The sequence below is a fragment of the Sorex fumeus genome, unplaced genomic scaffold (genome assembly GCF_029834395.1).
Source record: "Sorex fumeus unplaced genomic scaffold, SorFum_2.1 ptg000037l, whole genome shotgun sequence".
NCBI lineage: Eukaryota > Metazoa > Chordata > Mammalia > Eulipotyphla > Soricidae > Sorex > Sorex fumeus.
The window spans coordinates 78951638-78977782 of record NW_026606094.1 but is presented as its reverse complement, the minus strand read 5'-3'; the positions used below and the strand labels follow the sequence as shown (position 1 = coordinate 78977782).

At 43.0% G+C, this 26145-nt stretch overlaps 1 protein-coding gene across 2 annotated transcripts in view; it reads left to right on the top strand.

Annotated features, from left to right (window-relative positions):
* ELMO1 (engulfment and cell motility 1) overlaps window positions 1-26145 on the top strand; it is a 488584-nt gene that overhangs the window by 417102 nt on the left and 45337 nt on the right. For both annotated transcript variants that reach the window (XM_056118196.1, XM_056118195.1), the window contains one exon: window positions 22758-22921. In XM_056118196.1, coding sequence (XP_055974171.1) covers window positions 22758-22921 — 164 coding nt within the window. The remainder of the gene's footprint in view (window positions 1-22757; window positions 22922-26145) is intronic.

Sequence of the window (26145 nt, the reverse complement as noted above, 5' to 3'; positions counted from 1 at the left end):
ATTGAAAAAACGGAAACTCTCCCAAACAGTTTCTATGAAGCCCATATCTCTCTAATACCAAAAGGAAACAAAGACACCACAAGAAAAGAAAACTACAGGCCGATATCCCTGATGAACACGGATGCGAAGATTCTCAACAAAATACTAGCCAATAGAATTCAGCAACTCATCAAAAAGATCATACATCATGACCAAGTAGGATTCATCCCAGGGATGCAAGGATGGTTCAACATTCAGAAATCAATCAACATAATCCATCATATCAACAAAAGAAAAGATAAAAATCATATGATCATATCAATAGATGCAGAGAAAGCATTTGACAAGATCCAGCACCCATTCATGATGAAAACCTTTGCCAAAATGGGGATAGAGGGGACTTTCCTCAATATAGTTAAAGCCATCTACCACAAACCTACAGCAAACATCATCCTCAATGGGGAAAAACTGAGAGCCTTCCTCCTAAGGTCAGGGACGAGACAAGGATGCCCACTCTCTCCACTGGTGTTCAATATAGTACTGGAAGTACTTGCAGTAGCGATCAGGCAAGAAAAAGATATTAAGGGCATCCAGGTAGGAAAGGAAGAAATCAAGCTCTCACTATTCGCAGATGATATGATACTATACTTAGAGAACCCTAAAACTTCTACCAAGAAACTCCTAGAAACAATAGGCTTGTATAGTAAAGTGGCAGGCTATAAAATCAATACCCAAAAATCCATGGCTTTCCTATGTGCAAATAGTGAAAGAGAAGAAAGTGACATGAAGAAAACAATTCCATTCACAATTGTGCCCCAGAAAATCAAGTACCTAGGAATCGCCTTAACTAAGGAAGTAAAGGATCTGTACAAAGAAAACTACAAAAGGCTACTTCAGGAAATAAAAGAGGACACGAGGAAATGGAAAAATATCCCCTGTTCCTGGATGGGGAGAATCAACATTGTCAAAATGGCAATACTTCCCAAGGCACTGTACAAATTCAATGCAATCCCTATAAGGATACCCACGACATTCTTCAAAGAAACGGAGCAAACACTCCTGAAATTTATATGGAACAATAAGCCCCCACGAATAGCTAAAGCAATTCTTGGGAAAAAGAAAATGGGAGGAATCAACCTACCTAACTTCAAGCTCTACTACAAAGCAGTAATAATCAAAACAGCATGGTACTGGAACAAAGGCAGAGTTGCAGACCAATGGAACAGAGTTGAATATACTGACATCTCCTCCCAAACATATAATCATCTAATCTTCGATAAGGGGGCAAGAAAAGTGAAATGGAGCAGGGAAAGCCTCTTTAATAAATTGTGCTGGCAAAACTGGACGGCTACATGCAAAAAAGTGGGCTCAGATCTCTACCTAACGCCATGCACAAAAGTAAGATCGAAATGGATTTATGACCTCAACATCAGACCGGAATCCATAATGTTTATTGAAGACAAAGTTGGCAAAACTCCCCACGATATTGAAGTTAATGGTATCTTCAAAGATGTCACGCTACTGGCCGAGCAAGTGAAAACAGAGATAGACAAATGGGACTATCTTAAACTAAGAAGCTTCTGCACCTCAAAAAAAACAGTGACCAAAATACAAAGACAGCCTACAGAATGGGAAAGAATATTCACCAATAGTCTTTTATCTTATAGATAGTACTTTTAGAGTATTTTTATGTACTCTGCTCCAGAGTAACAATCATGATTCTCATTGACAAAGAAACTATTTCAGTTATGCTGCCTGTGGTCATACTGGTAGATAGAAGCAGTATTTGAAATGATTATTTATTAGCTGTTAATATAGTAAAACAAAGTATTCAAAGCTGTTTTTTTAATGGAGGGGGGCACATCTAGCTGCACTCAAGGATCATGCCTCACAGTACTCATGGGCCCACATGAGATGCTGGGGATTGAACCAGTGCACAAATCTTCCAACCTCTGAACTATCTCTTTGGCCTCCACAGTATTTCTTTTTTTTTTAATTTTCAAAATTGAGATTCTATGTTACTGTACTATTATAGCTATACATTATAATGCACATGATTCCAAAACCACACCCAGTGTACTCATGTCTCTCCCTTGAGGACCCCGCCACCCTTCCTCCCCCACAAGTCAATCTATTGATCACTTCTCTTCTTATGTTGCTTTTGGCCCTTTGCTGCTGCCTCAGTGTGTATCTTAAGTCTACATATGAGAGGGATCATTCTGTACCTGTCCCTTTCCTTCTGACTTCACTCCACATGTTATCCATAGTTTCATCCATGTTGCTGCAAATTGCATGATTTTGTTCTTTCTTAGAGCTGCATAGTATTTCATTTTATACATGCTACAGTTGCTTGATCTGTATAAGTGATACAGTAATTTATATTATAACATATATTTCTGTAGATATATATATATATATATTACTTCCCATCTGTAGTTGGGCACTTGGGTTGTTCCCATAAAGTGATCAAGTATTATTAACATTGAAAATGTTCTGACAGTGGTATAGTGTCTTGCGCCTTCTTGAGCACTTGGTGGTGGTGAGGTGCAGTCACCTTGTGCATCAAACAGAAATCCTCACACTATTGAAACCATATTATTGAAATTCTAATAAAGTCTAATAATAAAAACACTCAAATATTCTGAGAGATCTCTTCCTAAGTACAGCATATAGCTTCTTTCTGTCCAGTTTTGCTGAATTTTCCTGTCTGACCCCAAGAATCTTATAGCATCACAATTGCATTACAGTCAGATTTGGGGTGATTACAGCTTTGGCCTTCATTTAGCTAATTACTACTTATTTTCAAGTTGAGCCATTCCACTCTAAATGCACAGTAATTTGTGGTGTCGCAGCCTTTTCTGGGAAGACATGGGGCTGATGGGGCCAGTCCTGTTGCCTTTGGCCCTTTTCTGCTGCCTCAGTGTGTATCTTAAGTCTACATATGAGAAGTATCATATGTAGACTCATGACAGGACTGAGCACCAGGAAACACAGCAGCAGCTCAGGCTGGTGGCACACTCAGTGCAAGAGGAAAGGCTTGAAGAGTTGGGGCCCATGAGCACTGGCCTCTTCTCCACCTTAGCCAGACAAGCTTGTCTCTATTTGTTGGACTTAGTGGGTACTAAAAAGGATTCCATTTCTAGTTGAGAGATGAGGGAGGGCAGTCTTGTACAACTAGACTCTCATATAAACTGATTTTTTTCTCACTGCTTAAGTTCTGTTTACACAGGGCTTTGTGTTTTGAAACTAGCATTTATTTTCTTTGAATTTAGAAACATGAACGTGTTGGAGTAACTAATTGTCTCCCAAGTAAAGTTCCATAGCACCAAGACTCCCAGCAGGGGGACTTCAGGACCATGTGTTGAGAGATGCTCAATGTGACCATCAACTTGGATAGAGGGGAGAATAGGGGATCTCTAATCTCTCTGTTAACGTGTGTTAACACCAAGAATCATTGGAGAAGACAGGAACTCAGAAGGAATTGTCTGCATGTGCCTCTTGTCTGTTGGGGGAGTGAGCAGAGCTCACACTTACTGGACACCTCCACTAGTCTAGTCACAGCCCCGTGCCTCATTTCACTCGGTCCTGTTAGCCACTCTGGGAGGGAGCTATTCATGTGACAGAGCATGGGGTTTGGAGTTTTTCTGACTCTTCTCACTCCATGAGGATGCCACCACACAAGCTCAGCACCATTTAATATTGACCTCCCAGAACATCAGCTTTGGGGAATGAAGTTCTTCACAGGTAACTCCATCTTCCCCAGGCAGCATGTTGATTCCACAGTCGATTCCCCCTTCCCAACTGTCCTTCACTCCTGCTTTTGGATAAAGTCACAGCATTGGGCATTTATGGCTGCATTCCATCTTCCTTGTTGATGAGGTCACCTGCCATGACTTGGCTCTGAGTATCTTTCCTTCTTTGGTTCCCTGAGTTTCCAACCCCAGGGCCTGCTGTGGAAGATTAGAAAGAGCAGTCCAGCCTTCTGACTCTTCAGCGTGTCGACTTCACTTACCTTCTCTTCATTCATGAATTCTTCCTGTACTACATGCTGAAGAGATTTATAAGAATGAAGGGTTTGAGGAGCTCGCTAGTCAGCATTGGTTATCTTTGTTTCACTCTTCCAGTGAAAGAGAAAGTGCCTCACAATATAAAAGCACTCTTCCTCTCTCCAATTTCTTAAGGAAAGGAATAATTCTACTGAATTATGCCATAGAGTAGTTTTATTTCAAGTATGCCTCTAATATAACGAGTGTCCTGAGCTAGACGACAGTATCACAAATCCGTACGTTTGATCAGGGCCGTTTATCAGGGCCTGTTGTTTTAGAAGTTTAAGAACATTTGTGAACTCTGTCTGAATTTCCCATCTTGAACTTTTGAAATCTCGCATTTGACATCGGGAGAGCTTGCACAAATGTTCTTGATTATTCTAAAACAATAGCAATTTACACTGTGTGTTTATATATCCCCTTAGCGTTTTTGAAGTGCTTTCATGCACATTATCCGCTTTTCTTTAATTATTCTAAGGAGTATGTTTTATCATATCTTCTTTGCATGAGCAAAGGAAGATGCAAAATGCTTTAGAATAGAGTTTTGTTTGGGAAAACTGAATGCATGCATTTGAGGGGTGTGTATGTGTGTGTGTGTGTGTGTGTGTGTGTGTGTGTGTAGCAGAGTCACTTAGACTTAGTACTTACTCATTACTTCCTTTTGCACAGACAATGCTGTGTTAATGAGGAAAACATTGGGAGGACTGATCTGTATTGAAAATGAAGACCAGACTGAGCCGCCATTCAGCTGGCTGACACTCATGTCAGAGGGGCAGGATTCATCTGCAGGCCTGCAATTCTGACCACTGTCTCTCATGTTATGCTTCTTGTGTTCCTGAATAATGCTTTTGTTTTTTAGTTTAAAAAGTTTTTTTTCTTTTCTTGGCCTCCCCGATTGTTGTTCAGTCAGGGCTTATTCCTGGATCTGCACTCAGGGATCACTCCTGGCAGTGATCAGGGGACCACATGGGGTGTCAGGGCTGGAACCGGTCAGCTGTGTGCAGGACAAGCTTCCTGCTAGCTGTTCTATCTCTCCACCCATGTGTGGCATTTTTTATTCCAGTTCATTATCATGTGGAGCAATCTTGTGTGAGGACCACGTACTTCCTCACCCTCAGCTTCCTTTGGTAAGTTGGTCAAACTCTACATGAAGAATGCAAACCAGTTTTTATTCCAAGAATATAAATCAGTTTTACCCTCCATGGATTTAGTCTTTCTCTGTAACCTCTGTGCAGTTTCTTCTAAAATACCCATTTCCACACATTGTGTTCCCAGCATTATTGACATTTTTCTCCATACTTCTGTCACCTGCCTCTCTCCTGTTACCCAGCCCATCGCAGAATTGATATTAAATACAATAAAATGATAAGTCTTTGGGATGATTTTCCATGAATGGTTCATTTTTTATTTCTAGTGTGTCAGACATACACAAGTCTATGTATATGTTATAACTCCTATCTTGTAACTCAGGCAGGGTTTTCATTTCCTTTTTAACAAAACCTACTACCAAGCCCACTCTTCACATTTTCCTTTACTGACTAAAGTTACTACAACTCACATAAGTTTATCTAGCATCATGGAAGTTGTTGAATAGTGTAACCAAATGACTCAAACGTTATCTCTCTCACAATTCAGCACTTGAAATAAACTCCAGTGAAGTTTACCACTTTGAAAAATTACTTTTTTCTGGAAAAAAATTTATATGAGTAGTTGTCATGCAAACTTCACAGGTGTAATGTCTGAAGCAGTGCTCATTTAGCTCTCATTCTCTGCCTGCTCCTTACCCAGCAGTCATCACTCATGTTTGTTGATTAGGTGTTGGGAGGATGAGCCAAGCTGCTGTATTCTCAGCTGGGCCTGGGGACTGTTTAGTTTGGCACTGATTAATGATGTGCGGGGCATGAGCAGTTTGTGGAGCTGTTTTCGAAACCCAGTTAGCCAAAGACAAATAGCTCAGAGTTGGCGAGTGGGGCCACCTAGGGTGGGCTTTTGTTGAAGGCAGTTACGGAACGTGCTGTCCAGCTGTGCATTTGTGCAACTGCTTTGCTCCGCTCAACTCTGGTTCTCTCCAGTTCTAAACTGGCTATGGAGTCATCTACTCCACAGGTATGCCTTCGGGGGTAGGGGGAAATGCACTTTGTATCAAGGAAGTGTCTTGAGATTTCCAAAGGATAATTTTGTGCCGAAAAAGGGAATAATTTTGTTTCACTCTTTTAAGGTGATACTGTTTTTTTTTTAGTTTGTAATACTACGCGTATTTCATGTGTAGAGATTCACACCCCTTCAAGTATGTCACCCCACCGTCCCATCACCAGTACCCCCTCCGTCACAGAGCTTTGGACTGTCTAAAGTTAGCTCTCACCCGACCTCTCCCCAAGCTCTGCAGAGCTCAGGGATCACTCTCAGTAGGTTCATAGACCATGTGGGGTTCTGGGGATCGGTCCTGGATCAGCCACATGCTAGGCAAGCATCTTACACACTGTACTATCTCTCCAGCCCTTAAACTTTTTTTTCTTTTTCTCTTTTCTTTCTCTTTGTAGTTAAAAATTACATTTGTAATTTATATACAAAGCTTATCCCCTAAATTTTTTGAAATTGAAAAATATTATTATATTATTATTATATTATTATTTTATATTACATAACTATAGTAATCAGTACAAGTTGGCATTTGCATAGAAATAGATAGATATAGATAGATAGATAGATAGATAGATAGATAGATAAAGAAAACCGACTACAAAATCCTGATACTCCCCATGTAAGTATGCCCAACTTGTCTGCTCCACCAGTGTTCAAGTCAGTATGCCCTGCCCTTACCACTCCAGCTAGTGAACAAAAGAAGCAGAAGTACAAAGGAATAAAATAGATGCCAAACCAACGTGGCCCAGGTGAATCACACTAATATCAAGTGTGTGATTTTGAATAAACCATTTTAAAGTCAAGTGTTCTAGGATCCTGAATTTCTGTGTAATATTTTTATTAGTTAATAATATATATGGACACAGACAAGTATATATATATATATATGTGTGTGTGTGTATGTGCATGCACATGTGTGTGTGCGTGCGCGTGTGTGTGTGTGTATACTTGTCTGTGTCCACATCTCATCTTCTTTCTCAGTTTCTAGCATTGTGCCTTACAAGAAAAAGGAGCACATTAACTCTTATTAGCAGGCCCTTATTTTACTCTTTAGTTAAAACTAGTCATTTATTTGTTTTCTTATTGAATGATTTGGGGTGGGGGGAGAGGTTAGCTCTATATTTTCCTAGATCCTTGTATTTTCAAGATCCTTCCCAAGATCTTCCAGCGGCCTTCTCTCTGCATTTGGACAACATAGTGATTGTTTCAGAGAAAATTCCTCAAAGACAAAGAGTCATAAAATATTTTCATACCCAAAATAGATAGATAAAGCAGAAGGAAAGAATCTCTTTGCCAAAGTGATATCCTAGAAATATAAGTATAGGCAAATATCAATAAGCAATTCATAATATTTTCAGTGTCAGCATTTTATTTTCAAGTGCTCATAAAATTTCATCTACCTGTACATACAAGCTTGTAATTACCAATCTACATGCAAATAATGATGATTACCAAGTCAAGTGACTAAGCCCCAAGTTTGGTTTTAAAAGATTAGGGTTTCAATGTCATTATGGTCTTCAGTGTCATTTTTACTCTATTATTTCTTAAAATCTTGGACTAATTTTTGTGTCTGCAGATTCTCAGGCATTCAATTTAGAAGACAGTGGTTTTGTCCATCTCCTCATGCAAAGTGGGTATCACTTTCCTTCTGCTAACCCTCAGCAAATCACCCAGATCTGTTTTCACTTGTCAGATGTTCTTGCCACTTCTCAGATGCCAGTAGTTTGCATTGTTATAAACAGTAATAATAAAAGAAAAATGTCACACCGGATGAATTTGATGTATAGATTTTTCTTGTCTGCTTACTATTTAAATGCTCTCTACATCTTTGGTAGCTATGCACTGCTCACTCATCTCTTTGCCAACTAAAAATGGTAGCACATATTAACTGTAGGCTAAAGTTAGAGACTTTCTTTTTTTGCCACTCCTATCAGAATATATGAACTGCAGCTTCATATTTCTGTTGTCATATTTCCAGCATACACTTCAAGTTTCAGAACAACTTACATCAGTATCTCCCCTCTGTCATTTATTGATCTAAATTTCCCAAACCTTGGTTTTTGGAATTAAAAAAAAAATGAACCTTTTCTGTTGGTAGGACTATTATATAGACAGAATGAGATTAAAGACCTCAAACAGGGAGCGTGGAGTCTCCACTTGGTAAATGCTCCAGTGAACACTGACAGCCCCTTACACATAAAAGGTGTTTCAAGAGTACCTGTTTAATTTGACAACTAAGGCCATGCCTGAATGGGTAAAAAAAAGGACTTAGTGATTTATTTTTTGGTTTAAAAATATGTTTTTCTAATTCAAGAATGAGATAGGTGATTAGGTCCAACATGACATGTTTACTTCTTAAATAAGAAACTGAGAAGTGCCTGAGGGTGTGCTTTTTTAAGCTTGCTTTTGGTGGTGTCACTTTTCAGAAACATGCTCTTTAAATGCATTTATCAATCCTTTATTTTTAGAAAAAAATAATAAAACTTAACAGAACATTGGCTTTCAAATAGCTGAACTCTAATATCAGTTATACTCTTTTGGAAATCATTTTATGTCATTTTTATTAACAAGTAGCAAGAACATTTATGTTAAAGAAGTAAAGATGAAAAACATCTTTGGTTTCATTCACATAATAATACTGAGACAGTTTCCCAAGCATTGATTACACTAGGAAAAAGTTTTTTTAGAATTACCAATCATTGAAATTTGAATAGAAGGCAAATGGTGATCCCATTCAGCATCTGAAGCCTATGATCAAACATAGAATGTCTGCTCATGTCACTCATGCCACAAACACCCCTCCCTCCTCCAGAATATTTGGCACTGCTCTTCCCAAAACAAGGTTTATGTAATGGACAATGCACCATTTCCCAAAATTTTCATATTGACCTCTGTCACCAAGCTGGTGAGTGACATAGAAACACTGCCTAGTTATCTCATTAAGCAATTTGTACAGGGGTATAAATGTGGATACAAGTTCAGACTCTGAAAGTTACATGAGTTAATCCACAAATAAATTTGATAATGGACAGAGACTTTTTTTAACTAAGTCAAGTTATTTAATAGATGTTAGGTCAATAGTTCTGAGCAGCATTGGTTCCTTCAGAGTTTGCAGATGGTCATTACTATTGTGAATGGTAAATTTAGTTGCTTGACAATGACTGTCTGTAAGCATATTCCTGGTTCAGGAGGAAAAAGAAATGGTGCCTTGGTAGTTAGTGATGTCTGCGGTTGTTGGTCTGGAGAGTGGAATGAGACTATGCTTACTACATAATTTATGTTTCCGCCAAAGGACTCATCAGTAAGGAAGGTGACCACATTCAAGTGAAAGGTCAGCAGGTCAGATGCATTTCTGGACACTGCCTTTATCCAGTTGAGAGTGGTATAGTCGAGTCCCCTTTAGCAGAAAGGAAGAGACAGTGAGGGGGCAACACAGGACTAACCCTTAAACCTATTGGCTCAAACCAAGTGACTGTTGGGATTTTTGCAGAAGCAGAGAACTCTAGGCTTTTTTAAATGCCTGAGTTTTGTGCTGTGGTGGCTAAGTTCTTTTTTAGAGATAACAAATGGCTCAAAATTTCTATAGTTTGGAAAGTGCTCTTCTGCCCTGAATTACTGGCCTGTAATAACTGACTGTAGACAACAGAGAACCTAGGGATTTAGGAGCTGTCCTGATTTACAACCATTTGGGAGAAATACAGCAGACCATTGGTATAGCATGGTGTTAACCAGAGTTAATCTGTCATTGCTACTGTTATGAACCCTCTCTTCCCTCACTTAAAACTATCACAGGGATTTCTACTTGACCTTCACAAAGACTTAACCAGAAATCTTTTTTTTAACATGTATCTCAGAAATATGATATAGTTGACCTTCAGTTTACTGAGTTAAGGAATAAATTTTTATGGGTATGAGGGACTTTGAAATCCACTAGTGATTAAAGGACAAATGAGGTATAGTCTCTTTCCTTCAGACAGCTCAAGGTTCTGAAGGGAGATAAGTAATGAATACATAATTTCAGCACTGTCTGAAATTACAATTGTTGAAGCAGTGGCATAAAAATAGAAATGTATTTATTTATATTCACAAGATTAGTGATGTGCTCATTAATCACTTTGTTTTTCCTGCCCCCAAATTATATTTATGGCCCATCCCCACAGTAGCTTTTATTGAGGTACATTACTACTTGTTCTCACAGAGACCTCCTCCCAAGTGCCTTTCATCTTTTGAAACTCTATTTTCTTTATTTTATTTTTTTGGCCTTTTGGGTCACACCCAGCAATACACAGGGGTTACTCCTGGCTTTGCATTCAGGAATTACTCTGGCTGTGCTCAGGGGACCGTATGGGATGCTGGAATCGAACCCGAGTTGGCAGTGTGCAAGACAAATGCCCTACCTGCTATGCTATCACTCCAGCCCCTGAAACTATATTCATAAAGCTTCTAACCATACCAGCAACTCTCAGGGCCGTGGCTCTAAGAAAACAGCTCCGCGGCCACTCCTGTTTGGAAACTTTGCCCATTGCAAGTGTTCTGTAACTTTCAGAAGATTTTTTTCAGTATCTTGTGTTCATACTCTTGCTTCCTCACACAGTACAAAATCGAGATCAGTGGATCCTTATGAACATTATGTCCCACTCAGTGTTTTTGTAGCCTGCCCAGTGTATCTGCAAGGGGGCACCCCCAGACTCTGCGTTTTGTAGCACTGTACTACAGGAATGACCTGCTGAGCTCTCAGCTGCTATCCTGAGTTTGGCAGTCAGACCTGGTGGCAGAGGCAATTTATGAGAGCCAGATATATAGATCTCTCTCTCTCTCTCTCTCTATATATATATATATAAATATATATATAAATATATAAATATATATATATTTATATATATATATATTGCTCGAGTGGGCCCAGTAACGTCTCCATTGGAGACTTTATTGTTACTGTGTCTGGCATATCGAATACGTCACGGGGAGCTTGCCAGGCTCTGCCGTGCAGGTGAGATACTCTCGGTAGCTTGCGGGGCTCTCCGAGAGGGGCGGAGGAATCGAACTCGGGTCGGCCATGTTGGCTGCGTGCAAGGCAAACGCCCTACCACTGTGCTATCACTCGCAGCATATATATACACACACACATATATTTTGACTTCCAGAGGGGAAGATTGTCCCATTGCATCTGTTACTGTTTGACACCTTGTACCTAATGCTGAAGGACTTTCATGGGCAGTGGCTGAGGTGTCTCCTCCCCAGTGAAATAGCAGATGGTTCATTTCTTTCTTGACCATGACTAACTTTAGAGTAGTTGGAGGCTGATGGATTTGTTCCCCACTCAGATTTTTCTTCATATGGTTGGTGCTGGAAGTATGGAGATGAATGAGGGGAAAACCCACCACCCGTGAAGGTTAGGACATCTCAGGGAGGGAGAGCAGCATGTGAGCTGAAAGTACTGTTCACTCCTTTTTCTCAGATGCTACAGCCAGGAGTGGGGATGGGAAAATGGATTAGTGACAGCTGTGTTGGTAACTCACCAAGTGTGTAAAAGGATCCTGGGGGTGCCATTTCAATGCTAACAAATATAGTCCAGAGTTGGCTTTGATGGTAAAATGCCAAAACTTAGCACCATGCATTTTAGTATCTTGATTGTATAATTGAAGAAATAAGAATTGTTTCGGGCTGTTACTTCTGCAGTGCAGTTCCTCTCCTCTTTTGGGGGGGCCTTCTAGGAGGATGGATGCTCTGCCACCTGAAGAGGGGTGGGCAGCCTGTTACGAGAGAACACCCTCCTTGACTGGCTTCTGTTTGGCAGACTTTGCCCATTGGAGAGATCGTCTGTAACTTTCAGAAGGTTTACGCAAGACTGCTTTCAACACCTGTGCTTGGCCATGTGCGCTGGACTGACTGAACCCACATGAGAAAGCAAACTGTTGCCTACTTATTTCAAATGTGTAACCATTTCCCCTCCATCCCCAGGGAAAACCTGCTCCAAGAAAATTCCACTCTCAGCCCCGCAATCGCATGTTTTGACAGCAGTGCTTGTCATGTTGTTTATTCCAGCCAAGGATTAAATGCCACCCGCTAATGTGACTTGCTTGGACTTTGCCTGGGGACAACACCCTCAAACACTGGAGAAAACAGCTTCTGGAGTCATCCAGGGCTTCAATTAGCTGACCCTCAAATCTCACTGATAACTGGGTTCTTCTGACTCCCTGCTTGGCTGGGCAGAGGCAGTGGAGTGTCACCCCGTCCTTCCCTCCTGCTCTGTCCCCGCCCAGGCAAGGCTGCAGGGAGAAGGCGGTGAGCCCCAGCTGCCTCTCCTGTCCCCTCTTCTGGACTGGCTTCCTTCAGGTGCCAAAAAAACGTGATACAGATCTTGCTTCCATACCCATCATGCTTCAACAAACCCTGCACTAACTGATTTTAATATCAAAAGCCAGTTGAAAGGTTTCTCTTTTTTCACTGGCTGTAAAGCTGCCATAAGATGAACTGAAATGCCTTTTGTAGGCTAGCTCTGAGAATCTGTCATCATTGGGTATATTTTATTCCCTTACTGTGTTTCTTTATACTCCACATTTGGGATCCATGGGGGTAGTGGAGAGGGGACATGGAGACCACAGAGTTACGCAGACATTTTGGTGTGAGTGTGGCAAAACTGTAGGTTGAGATGGGTTTCTGTGACTTAAAAGTACTGCAAATTGAAGTACCTAAATGGGGGGATAGGGTGGGGGAAGCCATGCTTGCATAAGGAGAAGGGCATCTTTAGCGCTGTAGGAACTGATCTTAGGGACACACCCAGACAGCACCAGCATCTAGCTTTGGGGTCTGTCTATAATGAGTTATTTGGGGGGATACTGCCAAGGCCCTCAGTCATCTCACTTTGGATTATGGTGAGCTTGAAGCTGAATCAATGTCACTGCCTCTTCTATTAGCAGCTCTGAATCAGGGAGGTTCTCAGGGAAGGCCATGGCACGACTGAGCTCCTTCCCTCTCGCTGTTGCAGCACCATCTCCTTTGCTCCCAGAGAAGAGTGGAAGAGTCACCTTTCACACTCACTCATCATAGATCTCCCCTGGGGTCCCAGGCCTCTGCTTGGACACAGCCAGCAGTGAGCTCGTCTGTTCAAGCTGTGGGAAGTCAGTACCCACTGCTGTTCAAGGCCCTGAAACACAGCTAATTCAGGTAGGCAGGTGCCCATGCAACGGTGCCAGTGGCTGCCCAGAGGGAAGCAATCCAAGGACCATGCTGTGGTCCCCAGTGGTGGTGGCTTCTGGGCACCAAATGTCCTCCTAGTAGGACTCTCCCTGACTCTCTCGCTGACTACTCCAGGTGAGCACCCATAGCCCTCACTGGCTCCCAAGGCAGTAGTACGAGACTGAGGGCTTGGTTCTCTGGCTGCATGTCAGAGTGGCATGGGGCAGGTATGGGGAAGGGCAGCATGCCCATCCTCTCATCCCTGGCATCACCATGGTCTTCTTCCTTCCGTACTTCCTCTGTGTCTGCATTTAGACCTGAACCTTCAGCTCAGCTGCACCCTAATAGCCTGTGTATGACTTTCCAGACCAGGTGTGTAGAACTAATGTTTGAGGTAGTTTCTCTCTTTGAATCATTGAATTTGCTCAGTACTCATAAGTTTACGAAACGTCTTCTCAGCAGCTGTACCTGACGGGATTGTGTGGGCTCTGGATAAACTCCAGTGTCCATGACAGATGACTGTGCTGGGTGAACAGGGACAGAAGTCCTTCCTTGTTGAGGGTAGTAGGCAGAGAGTTGAGCACTGAGCAGGTGTCAGAAGAATCTTGGGCACTGAGGAAGGAGCGGCTGAAGCAGACAGTTGGAGCTCAAGGCATGGAGACGGTCCGTGTGCTGGGTGCCGTGGCCAGTGAGTGGCGCTGAACAGGAGGCATCTGCTCCAGTGGATGGTCCCCTCAACGGTTCATGAGACTACAGTAGAGATGCAAACCTGCATCGAACCTCTGAGCTACCCAGTGTGTCAGCAAACAGGAGACGTGACCACATTCATGTTGTGGAAACAATAGCAGCTGTGCGGAGGGGCTAGTGGGGGCAGAGCAGAAATCAGGACAGCCACTAGGGAAGCCGGGTCATGTGGGGAGTGGAGGAGACAGTAAAGAGGGGGTGGGTGATAGGATAGGAGTGGATAGTGGGTGATGTGTGGGTACTGGGGTAAGGGTAAAGACTTAGTGACAGGCCGGGTGCTGGGGTAGGAATGGAGGGTAGGTGATGGGCAGGGTGCTGGGGTAGGAGTGGAAAGTGGGGGGTGATGGGTGGGGTGCAAGGAGAGTGGTTAGTGGAGTACAAGGAGTGGTCATTGAGGTGAAAGAAACATGTTGAAGGACTGAGTCAATATTACACTGCCCCAGAAAACTGACCCTCAAAACAAAATCCCATATTTCCAGCATAAGCAGTGCCCTGCCCCGGGAGCTGCATTCATTTGACTTCTGCTGAATCATTTCACATCATAAAGCAGATCCTCGGAATTGTACCAATTGTGTGGTGTCTGGATAGAGGCATCAGCAGTTGGCATTCCTGGCACTAACAGGTGGAGTGGACCAGAGGAACATTCGTCTGCAGTGGACTGTGTTCCCCCGAGCTGCTCTGCTTTGCTTTCAGTAGGACTCATGAGTGATCTTACAATAGTTGGGCTCCGAAACATCACCTTGAAGAGGAAGGTTCAGTATGCTTCCACCTGAGTCACACACTGCACTGGCCTTGGACTGAATCAGACCCTGACCCCTGTCACACATACCATGGGTGCCCAGAGCCCTACCGGCGGCTGCACACAGCCCCTGGAGGAGTAGGATGGGCTCAGTGGCCCCCACAGTTCCTGCTTGCTGAGATTAGATCACGCCTTTGTGAAATGCAGAGGAGCATTTCCCAGTGTTTAAGAAACAAAAATCACTTGGCATGATTGAAGGCACATGGTGAAACCCTCGGGGTGGGGCCTGAGCCCTAGCTGACCCTCTGCACTTTCACAACACTGCCTGTCCCTTTACCTGAAGCCTGACATCTTGGGCCTCAGGAGAGCCAGGGCATTCTCCAGGGAGCGGCAAAGGTCAGACACCAGCAGAATGGAGGGAAAAGGAAGACAGGGCAAGCCAATGGCCTCGTGGCAGCCCGGACCTCACTCAGGGGGCAGCTAGAGCACTGTTTCAGGAAAGTAAACCTAGGAGCTCTTCCATCTGTTCCACTCAGCTCTGTTCCGTGCAGCCTGAATAAAATCTGGACTGTCCCTATACATATTATGAAATCTTAAGCTCTTTGAAGAGTTATTTCTGATACTAGGAATAATTTTCCCTTTGATAAGCTGTCTGTGGGATTCTGGTCCTGATAATGCATTGTACAACAGAAATGCTTAATTTGTTACGCTAAATATCCTGCATGTCCTAATCCTGACTGAAGAGTATCAATCACCTTCATGGAGAAGGAAATGAGGAGAATTCCCATTCAGAGAAGCAGGCAGTTCACCCAGCTACTAAGTTGTAAGGACAAACAGATCTCAATTCTAAGGTCTTGGGTTGGGTGGGAATGTTCCTCTGTACCGGGGTCTAACCAGTTACCATCCAGTCCAATGTTGCTTATTTGTAGGTGTTGTTGGATCAAATCAAATTTTATGGAAACATAGTGTCACCCATTCATGTTCATACTCACCCAACCATGAGAGTTGAATAGTTGTAATGATGCTGTGTCACCCTTCATAGAGCTTAACCTGTCTCTGCTCTGTGCAGAACCACTATATATGAAACCTGTGTATCAGAAAACTTACATACTGCTCTTTATGCACAGAGCGTTTCATTCTTTTCCTCTCACCTTAATTACTATCCTCTTGACATCTCTCAGCAGAGACTGGCCTGTGCGCCTCCATCTTCCAGCTGTAACAAAACTGCCAAGTCAGAGCGTCTTGGATTCCTCAAAAATTTCCTAACTTTGGATCAGTGGTGGTGGAGAATGGGCACTGGTGGAGGGATGGGTACTCGATCATTGTATAACTGAAACCCAAGCACAAAAATTTGTAAGTCTACAACTGTACATCATGGTGTTTCACTAATAAAAATTTTTTTAAAAATCCTAACTTGGAAGACGGAGGGAAAAGGGGCAGAAAGGGAGACTGACAATCTGCTTCTGGGTCAACGATTGTTGTTCCAATCAAATAAGCCACCAGTTTTCACCCTAACTTGTATTTTTCTGAGCAAGGCCAATTCTCCCAACATTCTAACCCTAAGCATAGCCCCCGCCCCACAAGTGCTCTCTGGCTTGAAGGACGTCCCCCCTGCCTACACTGAAGCACTTGGGATCTTCTGTCCTGTGGGCTCATTTTCAGGGAGAATCCCTCCAATTTGTTGGTGTGCACCTTCAGCTTTTTCATTTTATATGGAACAGTCTCAAAAACGTATTTAGTCCTTAAGCCCAGCAATCAAAATTATCCGGCGTGAGTTGTTTTGGAGCCGGATTGTGTGGCATCTGCTGCCCATGAGCCACTCTTTTGCCTATTTCAAATATAAGTCTATTCATGGGCACCTCGGTTGGCATGAATTATACTTAGGATAAGTGATGGCCACTGGCACCCTTTGGCGTCAGTGCCCAACAGCGCAGGCTTCTGTGGCATCTCCATGTTGTCTCAACTTCATGAGAGCTCAGGGTCCCAAAGACAGCCTCTCAGAGCCATTTGTTCTTTAGGTATTGTAGACCTGTGCTTTCCATGCCAAAAATCTTATGCTGTTAAGTATCTATTTTGTTAATTCTCAAGATGAAAATTGGGAGTCTTAGAATCTTGGGCATTGAACACAGTGAATCATTACAATCTGTAAAATAACGATGTTAACTATTATGTCCATAATACTAATAGGAAATAGGTCCCTTACTTCAGGAGCTTACAAATCAATAGCAGAAAGGGCCCAACAACTACTAACCTATCAGCTTTATCCTTTCTGGAACCTATATGCTACCATTCCAGATTTGTGGAAGTGGCTCAAAGTATTTGCCGAAATCTCTGAATCTCACAGTAAGAGCATCAGAATCATTTAATAATGCCATCAAAACACTGCTTGCTGGGTTTATGCATCTAAAATTTGACTTAGCTGCTCTGGGGTTGGCTTGGGAATTTTAATTGCTAGCAAATTTTTTTTCTTTTTTGGGTCACACCCGGTGATGCTCAGGGGCCATTCCTGCCTCTGCACTCAGAAATTACTACTGGCAGTTCTTAGGGGACAATATGGGATGCTGGGAATTGAACCTGGGTTGGCCACATGCAAGGCAAATGCCCTAACCACTGTGCTATCGCTCCAGCCCCTCTAGTAATTTCGGAGGTGATATAAATATGATCTAGGAATATACTATTAAGGATACATTCTACAAAAATTTTCTGACGTAGATAATTTCACTTTCATAAAGTAAGAATAGCTCACTTAGGCTGTGGGTGTGTGTATTTGGCGCATAACATCTTTTTTTAAGATTTTACAATGGTTCTATGAATTCTGTTTTGGTACTGTCACCTTTCAGTGGCCAGACTAAGATCTAGGAAACTGGTATCTGTGCTCAGTCGCCATCATGTACTCTAAAGGGTATCTGGCTCTATCTAAGCAAAATAACCTTACAGATTCTGATTATGAGATGCTGTGTACACTCCCAGTTTACACATAAAAGTGAGTCTACTGAGTCTACTGTGACAGAAGGCCAGAGCCTGGCTTGAAAATTGTGCATGTTATACTCTGAAGAATAAGTAATCCCTCACTTGCTACACATCCTTTTACTAGAAGCTGCAACATGGATTCCCCAGCCAGCCTCAAGCCTGGACTGCCTCTATCCTCCCTTTGCTCTTGCTGGAATCCGGGGCTGGAACCCCCTTTACCTCTGCACCACCTCACTAACTCCCATTCATCTTTCAAGTCCAAGCAACAGTTTTGCCTCATTCAGTCCCATTTCTCTGTCATCTCTTCTTAGTCCAAGTCCAGGAGGAATAATGAACCCTTTTTGTGTATGCTGACATCTCATTGAATACTATCATGCCCCACAAAATCTTCTGATGACTTACTGGTTGCAAAAAAGTTAACACAAAATTTATCTACACCAGCAAGGCTACACTTGTGTGATGCAGCCAGCCTTTCTGTCCTTCTTCACAGTTGTACCCATTTTTCCATCTAAATGAGACCACAAACACTCCCTCCATGCACCAGCATGTCTGGCCCCTCCTCAATCCCAGTTGAAGTCTTCAGGCTGCCTTTAGCCCATTGGCATTCGAGAGCATCTCAGAAAGTATCTGGGGCATGAACATATTATCCCTCTTCTGTACTACCACTCCCTCCAGTACGGACTGGGTTCAGCTGTTGATTAAATAATTCATCAATACTAACAGTGAATACAGATTCCAAGGGCATGTTTTCTTTGATGTCGTTGGCAAAGCGCATGCTGTAATTAAAAGTGTTCACTGTATTGATTTGCTGATGCTTCTGCAACATTCTCTGTGAATTCTTCAAAGAAGCAGAGAAGGTCTGATGTTTTCCAAGAGGAGAGAGTTTAGGATAGTGGTTGTGGGAGTTGATTTAACTTGAACTGTTAATGTGAAGCATTAGAGATTTTAGCCCTTGTAGATGCTACTTTGCAAAGGGAGAGGGGAATATTTGACTTGCATAGCTATTTTGTCATCTTAAAAAAAAAAGCACTAACATCTTTCATTAGAGGTCATTTTCCTTGGCACACAGAATGATCATAGAATTTTACAGAGCCAGCACCAAGCAGAATTGTGAAGCGGAGCAGACAAAGCCATCCTTTTAACCATCCGTCTCTTTGCTGTGCTATCCACACACCATCCATGTTCCTTTTATCTGCAGCCAGGTACCTCGTGGCCACTTCTTCCTAATTATATCAACCTACCCTCAGGAAATGCTCTATACTTTCTTCCAACTAAAGTATTAGTAACTATTGCAACTTTTAACTGATACTCAGTCTTCTGCCCCCGCGCCTGGCTGTCCTCACTGGGGCCCCTTGGAGGGGAGCGGGTTGAGTTTCCCTCCCTGCCCGAACCAGGGCTCTGGCAGCCGAAGACCTCCAGAACCAGCCACCACCATGCTGAGACCACTCTCCACACTCATGAAGGTACCGACAGAGGAACAAAGGCATGCAGGTCCTGGGACTGAGATCTCCAAGCCTACTCGGATCGGGGCTGAGCATCCTCCACCTAGATCCTCCAAATTCCAGTAGGTGGGGGTCACACCCACCAACTGGCCAACTGGCGCTGTGTAATCCCATCAATGGCCAAGACTCAGAGAGTATAAAACCCAGCTCCCGGAAGCGTGCGGCCACATTTGCGGCCGCGCGACATCTTATTATCTCATTCCTACTTTGGACAAACTGGCATTCTACAGAATGTAACCTGCCTACATGGCAGAGTCTGGCAAACTCCCCATGGCGTACCCAATATGCCAAATACCAGTAACAATGATGGGTCTCATTCTCCTAACTCTGAAAGAGCCTTGAATATGGCATTTTCTAAAAAATCTCAGGGCTAGGACGAAGGAGACATTACTAGGGCCTTCTCAAGGCAATCGACGAATAACAGGATGGTCGTGATCGTGAACTGATGCTCAATCCTTGTCTCTAGAAGGGATCAAACTATTCAGCTATAGAAATAAAATTTTAAAAGTGGATTTTAAGCGTAAGGTAGAGGGAGCAGTTGAAGAGTTTCTCATTCTACATAAGGGATTAACATCATTTCTGTGCAGAATTATGTGAATGTTGAAATGAGTTTCCCATTTTTATTGACAAACCGTGATTTGTAGTACTGTTAACAATGATTTCCTACACGCCTCATTCCAACGTCACACCCATCCTTAGAGTGCCTGCTTCCCTCTGCCAGGGTCCCAGTGCATGCCTCCTCATTCTAACTGCACTCCATACCCCCATGGTGCCCTTATGTGCACGGCAGCTGTGAGATTCACTAACCTTCATATGTCTGCTTATCTCTAAAATGAGGGAAATGGGGATTATCTCAAATTCTGCCTGTGTTGGAATAATTACTTTTTAAAATTGTTTCTTGTTTTTGATGCCCTTAGCACTGTAACTGTCTAGCTTCGTCTGCCTTACCAATCCTAACATCCAGGAACTACCAGATAATATTAGGGATGATATTTATCTTCTTGGCTCAGTTCTGAGTCTCTAAGTGGGGGAAGGTGGATTTTGTGGTGTCTCCACATGAAACAAAGCTGTAGTCAGTCTGGACCAAATTTAGCCACCATTTTAACTGAATTATATAAAATGGTCATAATTTTATATTTTTTCAGGCATACCAAATTTAACATTTGGTTTTAGTTAAAGTTAAAAAAAAGAGGCAGGTGAGGTGGAAGGTCTGTTGGAAGTTTTCCTTGACTCCTGTATGCTGGGAGCTTAAAGGGATGCTTATCTAACTAGTTCCAGTTCACATGTAGCCCCAGTTCTGAGAGGCTGCTGGGTGGTGGCTATATTGCAAATCTCTTTGCAAACAACTGAACAGTCCTCATCCTTGCAAAATTTCTCTGAAATGCCACCCCACCTGCCAGCAGTCTTCCGTGCATCCATTTTCTCTGTTTTCTTCATGCTTTTATCATCATAATTCTTGCCCATGTCAGTCAGATCCTTTCATCTTTGAATTACTTGAGTGGATCCCCAGGTAGACATAGGCTAGGTGCTCAGTAATGTTTGCGTTCTTGACTTCACAAAGAATGCTTCTCAAGGAAAGTGTCCTTTATATTTTTTATAAGTCCAGTCTGGTTAACGACAGCAAATAATCCTTTGAGTTAGACTGCAGGGGCCAACCCAGAATGGCCCTAGAAGCTCCCATGGGTCAGAAACCTGAGGTCACTTGCCTTTATGTCCTTATAAACTTCTGTCATAGGCAGCTTCTCCCTGGGCAGAAGGAGCCTGCAGGCCTTCTGCAAGCAAATAGCACTGGGTGAAACAACCACGAGTAACGGGATGTGACTCCCTTCTTCGCATCTGTAGCTTCCTTGGGTTCCCACCATCAGATTATTTTTTTCCATGATGTTACTTCCCCCAAACTCTGATCTGAAAGGAACATATGTCCATGCCATTTGTTACAAAGGGGCCTGGATGGCCGAGTCGGGGATGGAGGAGTAAGGCTTAGGCACTTTGGTTGTGACGAGGTGAAGTAACTAACTAGGTCCACCAAGACCATAAATGTCAACGCTGTTATAAACACATGAACTTGAAGAATGAATGTTTTTTAGTATTTTAATGACAATAGAACAGATACTCATCTAGAATTTTCTTTTATTTCTTTGGTTTTGGGGCCAAAGCCAGTGATGCCCAGAACTTACTCCAGCTCTGTACTCAGGGATCACCTCTGGTGGTGCTCAGGAGATCAAGCCCTAAGCAGCTATGTACAAAGCAGGTGTCCAATCGCTGTACTTCTGACCCCAGCAGAAGACTTTTTAACATTTTAAGTGTAGGAGCACCACAATCACACATGTATATCCCCAGGTCATTGCAGCAGCCGCAACAGGAAAGGGAAGGCAGATATAAATAAATACATCAGTCAATCATACATAATCTAAATGGGGGGAAATAAATGAACATATGTGTATTTCCTACGAGAGGCTATTTTTATTGTGTATGTGGGTTACTGAATGTCAGAAACAAAAGGAAAGGTGAGGGTTTCTCTCAACTGAGAGTGTATCTACTCATTTTCCTTTAGTCACCTCTAGCTCATTTACCCGCCATTGAGTCATTTTCCATCAAATCAATGAAGCCACCTTGACCTGGGATTCCCGGATGCTGAGGCACTGTGGGAAGGGAGCATCTGATGGTCTCGTAGGGCGAGTGCCCTCCAGGCTCCCTCAGAAAAGAGGCAGCAAGATTTCAGCAAGTCTCTTTGCTGCTGTGTGGTTTTGTTTGTTGCTTGCTTTATGGATTCTGATGAAGAGGAATTGGCATTAATAGATGTAATGGTTAATTGCTTCCTTGTGGATGGGATCTGTCCTGAGGCAACAAATTGCCATCTTCTTTTTTCTTGAGGCTTCCAGTGGGATATGTCTGTTCTAATTTAATAAGCCTCTTCTTTTAGTGCCTAGCTCAGAAATACAACACGACATGTCCATTTTCAAGTACACCATTTGTATGAATGCTTGGGCCTTTGGTACACAAAGGAAGTGTTATGGGAAGAGCAGCTGTGGCTATCAGTGCACGATCATTTGAGTTGGTGCCAGCCAACTTCCACAGTTCACTGTGTCTCAGCAATTTTCTTTTTGGGGGTAAAAGGCTCTGCAGGCCCCTAACTGCTGTCACAACTTTTTTTTCTCTTCAGTTTGTTCTGCTTGCTACTTGTTTTAGCAGCAGATAAGTAATACATGGATTCGAGGCTCCTTCCTCCAGTCCCAGCTTCCTTGCCCCCCACCCCCTCCACTCCACATTAGTCTATTAATTTGCTCTTTCTTGGTCCCAACAAAATTGGAGCAAATGAAGGGTACTAAAGGCTGTTGGCTATTTGCAGGGCACACTCAGGGTTTGAGGCGATGATGAAGGGAGGGAGGCTCTATAACTTTTTCTGAATAGTCCAGACAAACCTCACCCAAATGACGATCTTCCTTTAATCCATAGGTAATGCAGGTGGTGAAGGAGCAGGTCACGAGAGCTCTGACAACGAAGCCTAGCTCCCTGGACCAGTTCAAGAGCAAACTGCAGAACCTGAGTTACACTGAGATCCTGAAAATCCGCCAGTCTGAGAGGATGAACCAGGAAGACTTCCAGTCTCGCCCAATTTTGTAAGTGGCCCCTGCCCTCTTGGTCCTCACAGACTCTCTCCTGCCGTTTCTGACTCTCGTCTCACAAGCTGAGGCCAAGCTTGTGAGGGCACATCAACTCCCTAAGGAATATGGGACTCGAGCAGACAGAAGTCAAGTACTGACAAAGGACCTACTCAGGAAGGAGCCCAGTCAGCCCCGTGGCCAGCTCACCAGTGCTAAGGGTTGGAGGTCTGGGAATTGTCCTAGCACTTGGACCGATTTTTGCCACGTGCAGCTCTAATCTCTGCCCATCCCTTTGAGTGCAAGAGGTGGTGACCTAGCCAGAGTGAAGAGTGCTGACCGACATATAAAGCAGTGTGGAGACCAAAGTGGGTGAGGGTGAGCTTGAGGGAGAGAGCAAGACTCTTTTCTCGTGCCTCCTTAGTTCTGCCAGGAGCATTGTGGTTCCTCAGGTCTGTCATCCTAACTAAGAAAAGATACAGTGGCTCCCATTTCTTTCTGCCCATGGCACTTGTGACACTCATGTCATTTCTTGTTCCTCAATCTAGAAAGTATTTAGAAGCTTGAGCATAAGGGTTGCTTTATTTTCCTTTTCTTATTTTCGAGAACTGACCTATTTATCTTCCCTTTCTGTTGGAGAGCTAGATCAGTTTGTTACCTAAATGTTTCATAGAGAGGAGATTCATGGAAAGGACGGGGAGAGGAGCAGGTTTGACATTTGTTTGACTTTTGTTTGACCTTTCTCGCTGGACATAGTTTTTCAGCTTTTCTGAACATTCCTATGATACCAGCTTATAATAGGTGTCACTGTGAAGCCCATCTTTAGTCCCTCTCTCTCTCCCTCTATCTCTTTCCCTCTCACTATTTTCTCTTTTTGCTTTTCTCTCTAACTTTTGTTCTTACATATTTGCTCTTTTACAAAGGACTCTCCTGTATGTCATTTCTTCGGTTTCAAGAAAGATTGGCAGGCTTTCTTTCCATCCAGGTGCCATAGGACCAAGATATAGTCAAGAGAATTTGGGTCTTACCACAGGCAGAAAATCTTGAATTTGAACCCATTGGTCCCTCAGCTAATATTTTGTCCTTCCCTCTCAGCCAAGTGCATAGAGACTGAGAAGAACTTTGATAAAGTGAACCAATTCTGAAAGTATAGTCACCTACTGTGTGTGTGTGTTCTTAAACCTTAAGGAGCATCGTTAGAGAGGCCAGTAATAGTACAGTGGATGGGTCATTTGCCTTGCATGCACAGTCAGCTGGGTTCGATTCCCGCCATCCCTATATCATCCCCCAAGCACCACCAAGAGTAATTCCTGAGTGCAGAGCCATGAGCGTGTGTCAACACAGTGTAGGTGCTCTCCGTGTGCATTCAGTGTCCGCGAGCCGTCTCCTCACCCTAACCAGCTGCTTCCGATAGATCATGAAGGAGGGAACAGGGCCACACTGCTTGGTGATCAGTCACCTTTTATCCCAATCTTCCTCATGCTGTTTATTCCATTCTCACCACATGCCTGTTCCAGTCTCAGTGCCTCATTCTAGTCTCTCACTGCCCCTCATTCCTATCTCCCTTCACCCAGTCTCACAGCCTTTATTAAAAATCAAATCATGAAGGGTTAGGGGTAGCATTTACACATACATGTGGTTCATCAGATGTACATCCCTTCCCTCAGGGGATGTTTCTTCTAGGGGAAATCTCATCCTACAAGGAGATCCATCCGCGCCAAGGGTTGAATACCCCTCTGGGGAGAATTTCTCCTTTCCTTAGTCCATATCCGCTTAAACAGTCAAGTTTTTTCCGGCTTTTTGGGTCACACCCAGCGATGCTCAGGGGTTACTCCTGGCTGTGCTCGGGGACCATATGGGATGCCAGCAATTGAACATAGTTTGGCCATGTGGAAGGCAAATGCCCTCCCTGCCAGTTGCCTCATTAGCACAGTAGGTAGCACTTCAGTCTTATAAACAATCCCCTTAAATTTACTTCTTAATAATCTTTCTAGTCATTTGTATGGACACAATAAGATATATATTAAGCTTATAGGGTGGCTCTCCTGGGAACATCTTGCTATAGATCCTAGACTACAGTCCTCAGGCCAGATTAGTCCTCCATACAGGGTCCTTGTCCAGTCACTTCTCTTTGGGTTATGGCAGAATTTGTTCATGAACATGCTCTTATTATAAGTTTTATGGCACTTGGCCTATCCCTTTTCAATGCCCAGATAGTTCATGACTTGCCCTGGGTCTATCCTTCTTTAGGACCCTCCTTTAGGGGTACTAGAAACTAAGACCAACTGAGACTTAAGTCTAGTAAATATGACAGATGCCCAGGAGTAAATATTATTTGGAGTCAATTAAATCCATAGTTACAAAAGCATAGCATTGACTGTCTTCCTGTGTCTATACAAAAAGGACTTTTCTCTAAAGCAAACTATGCACAGGACATAAGGGAAAAAGAAAGCAATAGTTTACTTGCATATACAAAATCCATAGTCCTTGAGAAAAATCTGACTTTACAAGTCATGGGGTCTGATTTGGGGATGTAGTGATTAAGAGATAGGGGAAGAAGAGTGCAAAGGAGAGGTTAAAGATAAACACAGAGGAATGGGTGTAACCCAGTAAACCTAAATTCTTTGCAACAAGGAAGAAAGGACAAACCAATGTTATCCAACATACAATACAAAGTAACCCCTGAGCATCGCTGGGTGTGACCCAAAACTGCAAAAATAAAAATAAAAAAAAGAAGAAGCAGCATCATTAGAAACTCCAAAAGGAATACAAACTTTGTTGAGGGTGAAGTTAGGTAGCAGGAGAGAGAAAATGCTTCCCGTGGTTGTTTAGTTCGCATCACTGGAAAAAAACAGCTCTTACAGACCTCTCAGAGAGGTCATTTCTCACTTCTAACGAGGGACAATGATGCCTCACCCCCCTCCTTTAGTACAGAGACATCTGATTTTTTTTTTAAATTTAGATACCATGATTTACAAAAGTTCGTACTCATTGAGTTTCAGACATACAGTTCTGGTTCCAGCCCCACCACGAGTGCCAAGATACAATGCCAGTATCCTCAGGTTCCCTCCCACCCGCATCCAGCTTCTTAACAGGCACATTTTTAGGTTGAATTATTGTTGCTTGCATCCCACGCCTACAGCAGCACTGCTGCTAAGATGCGTACAGACATCACACCTCTGCACCAAAAATGTGTCCGAGACCCCTGACCCCTGCCCCTCTGATACATCAAGACAGCCACT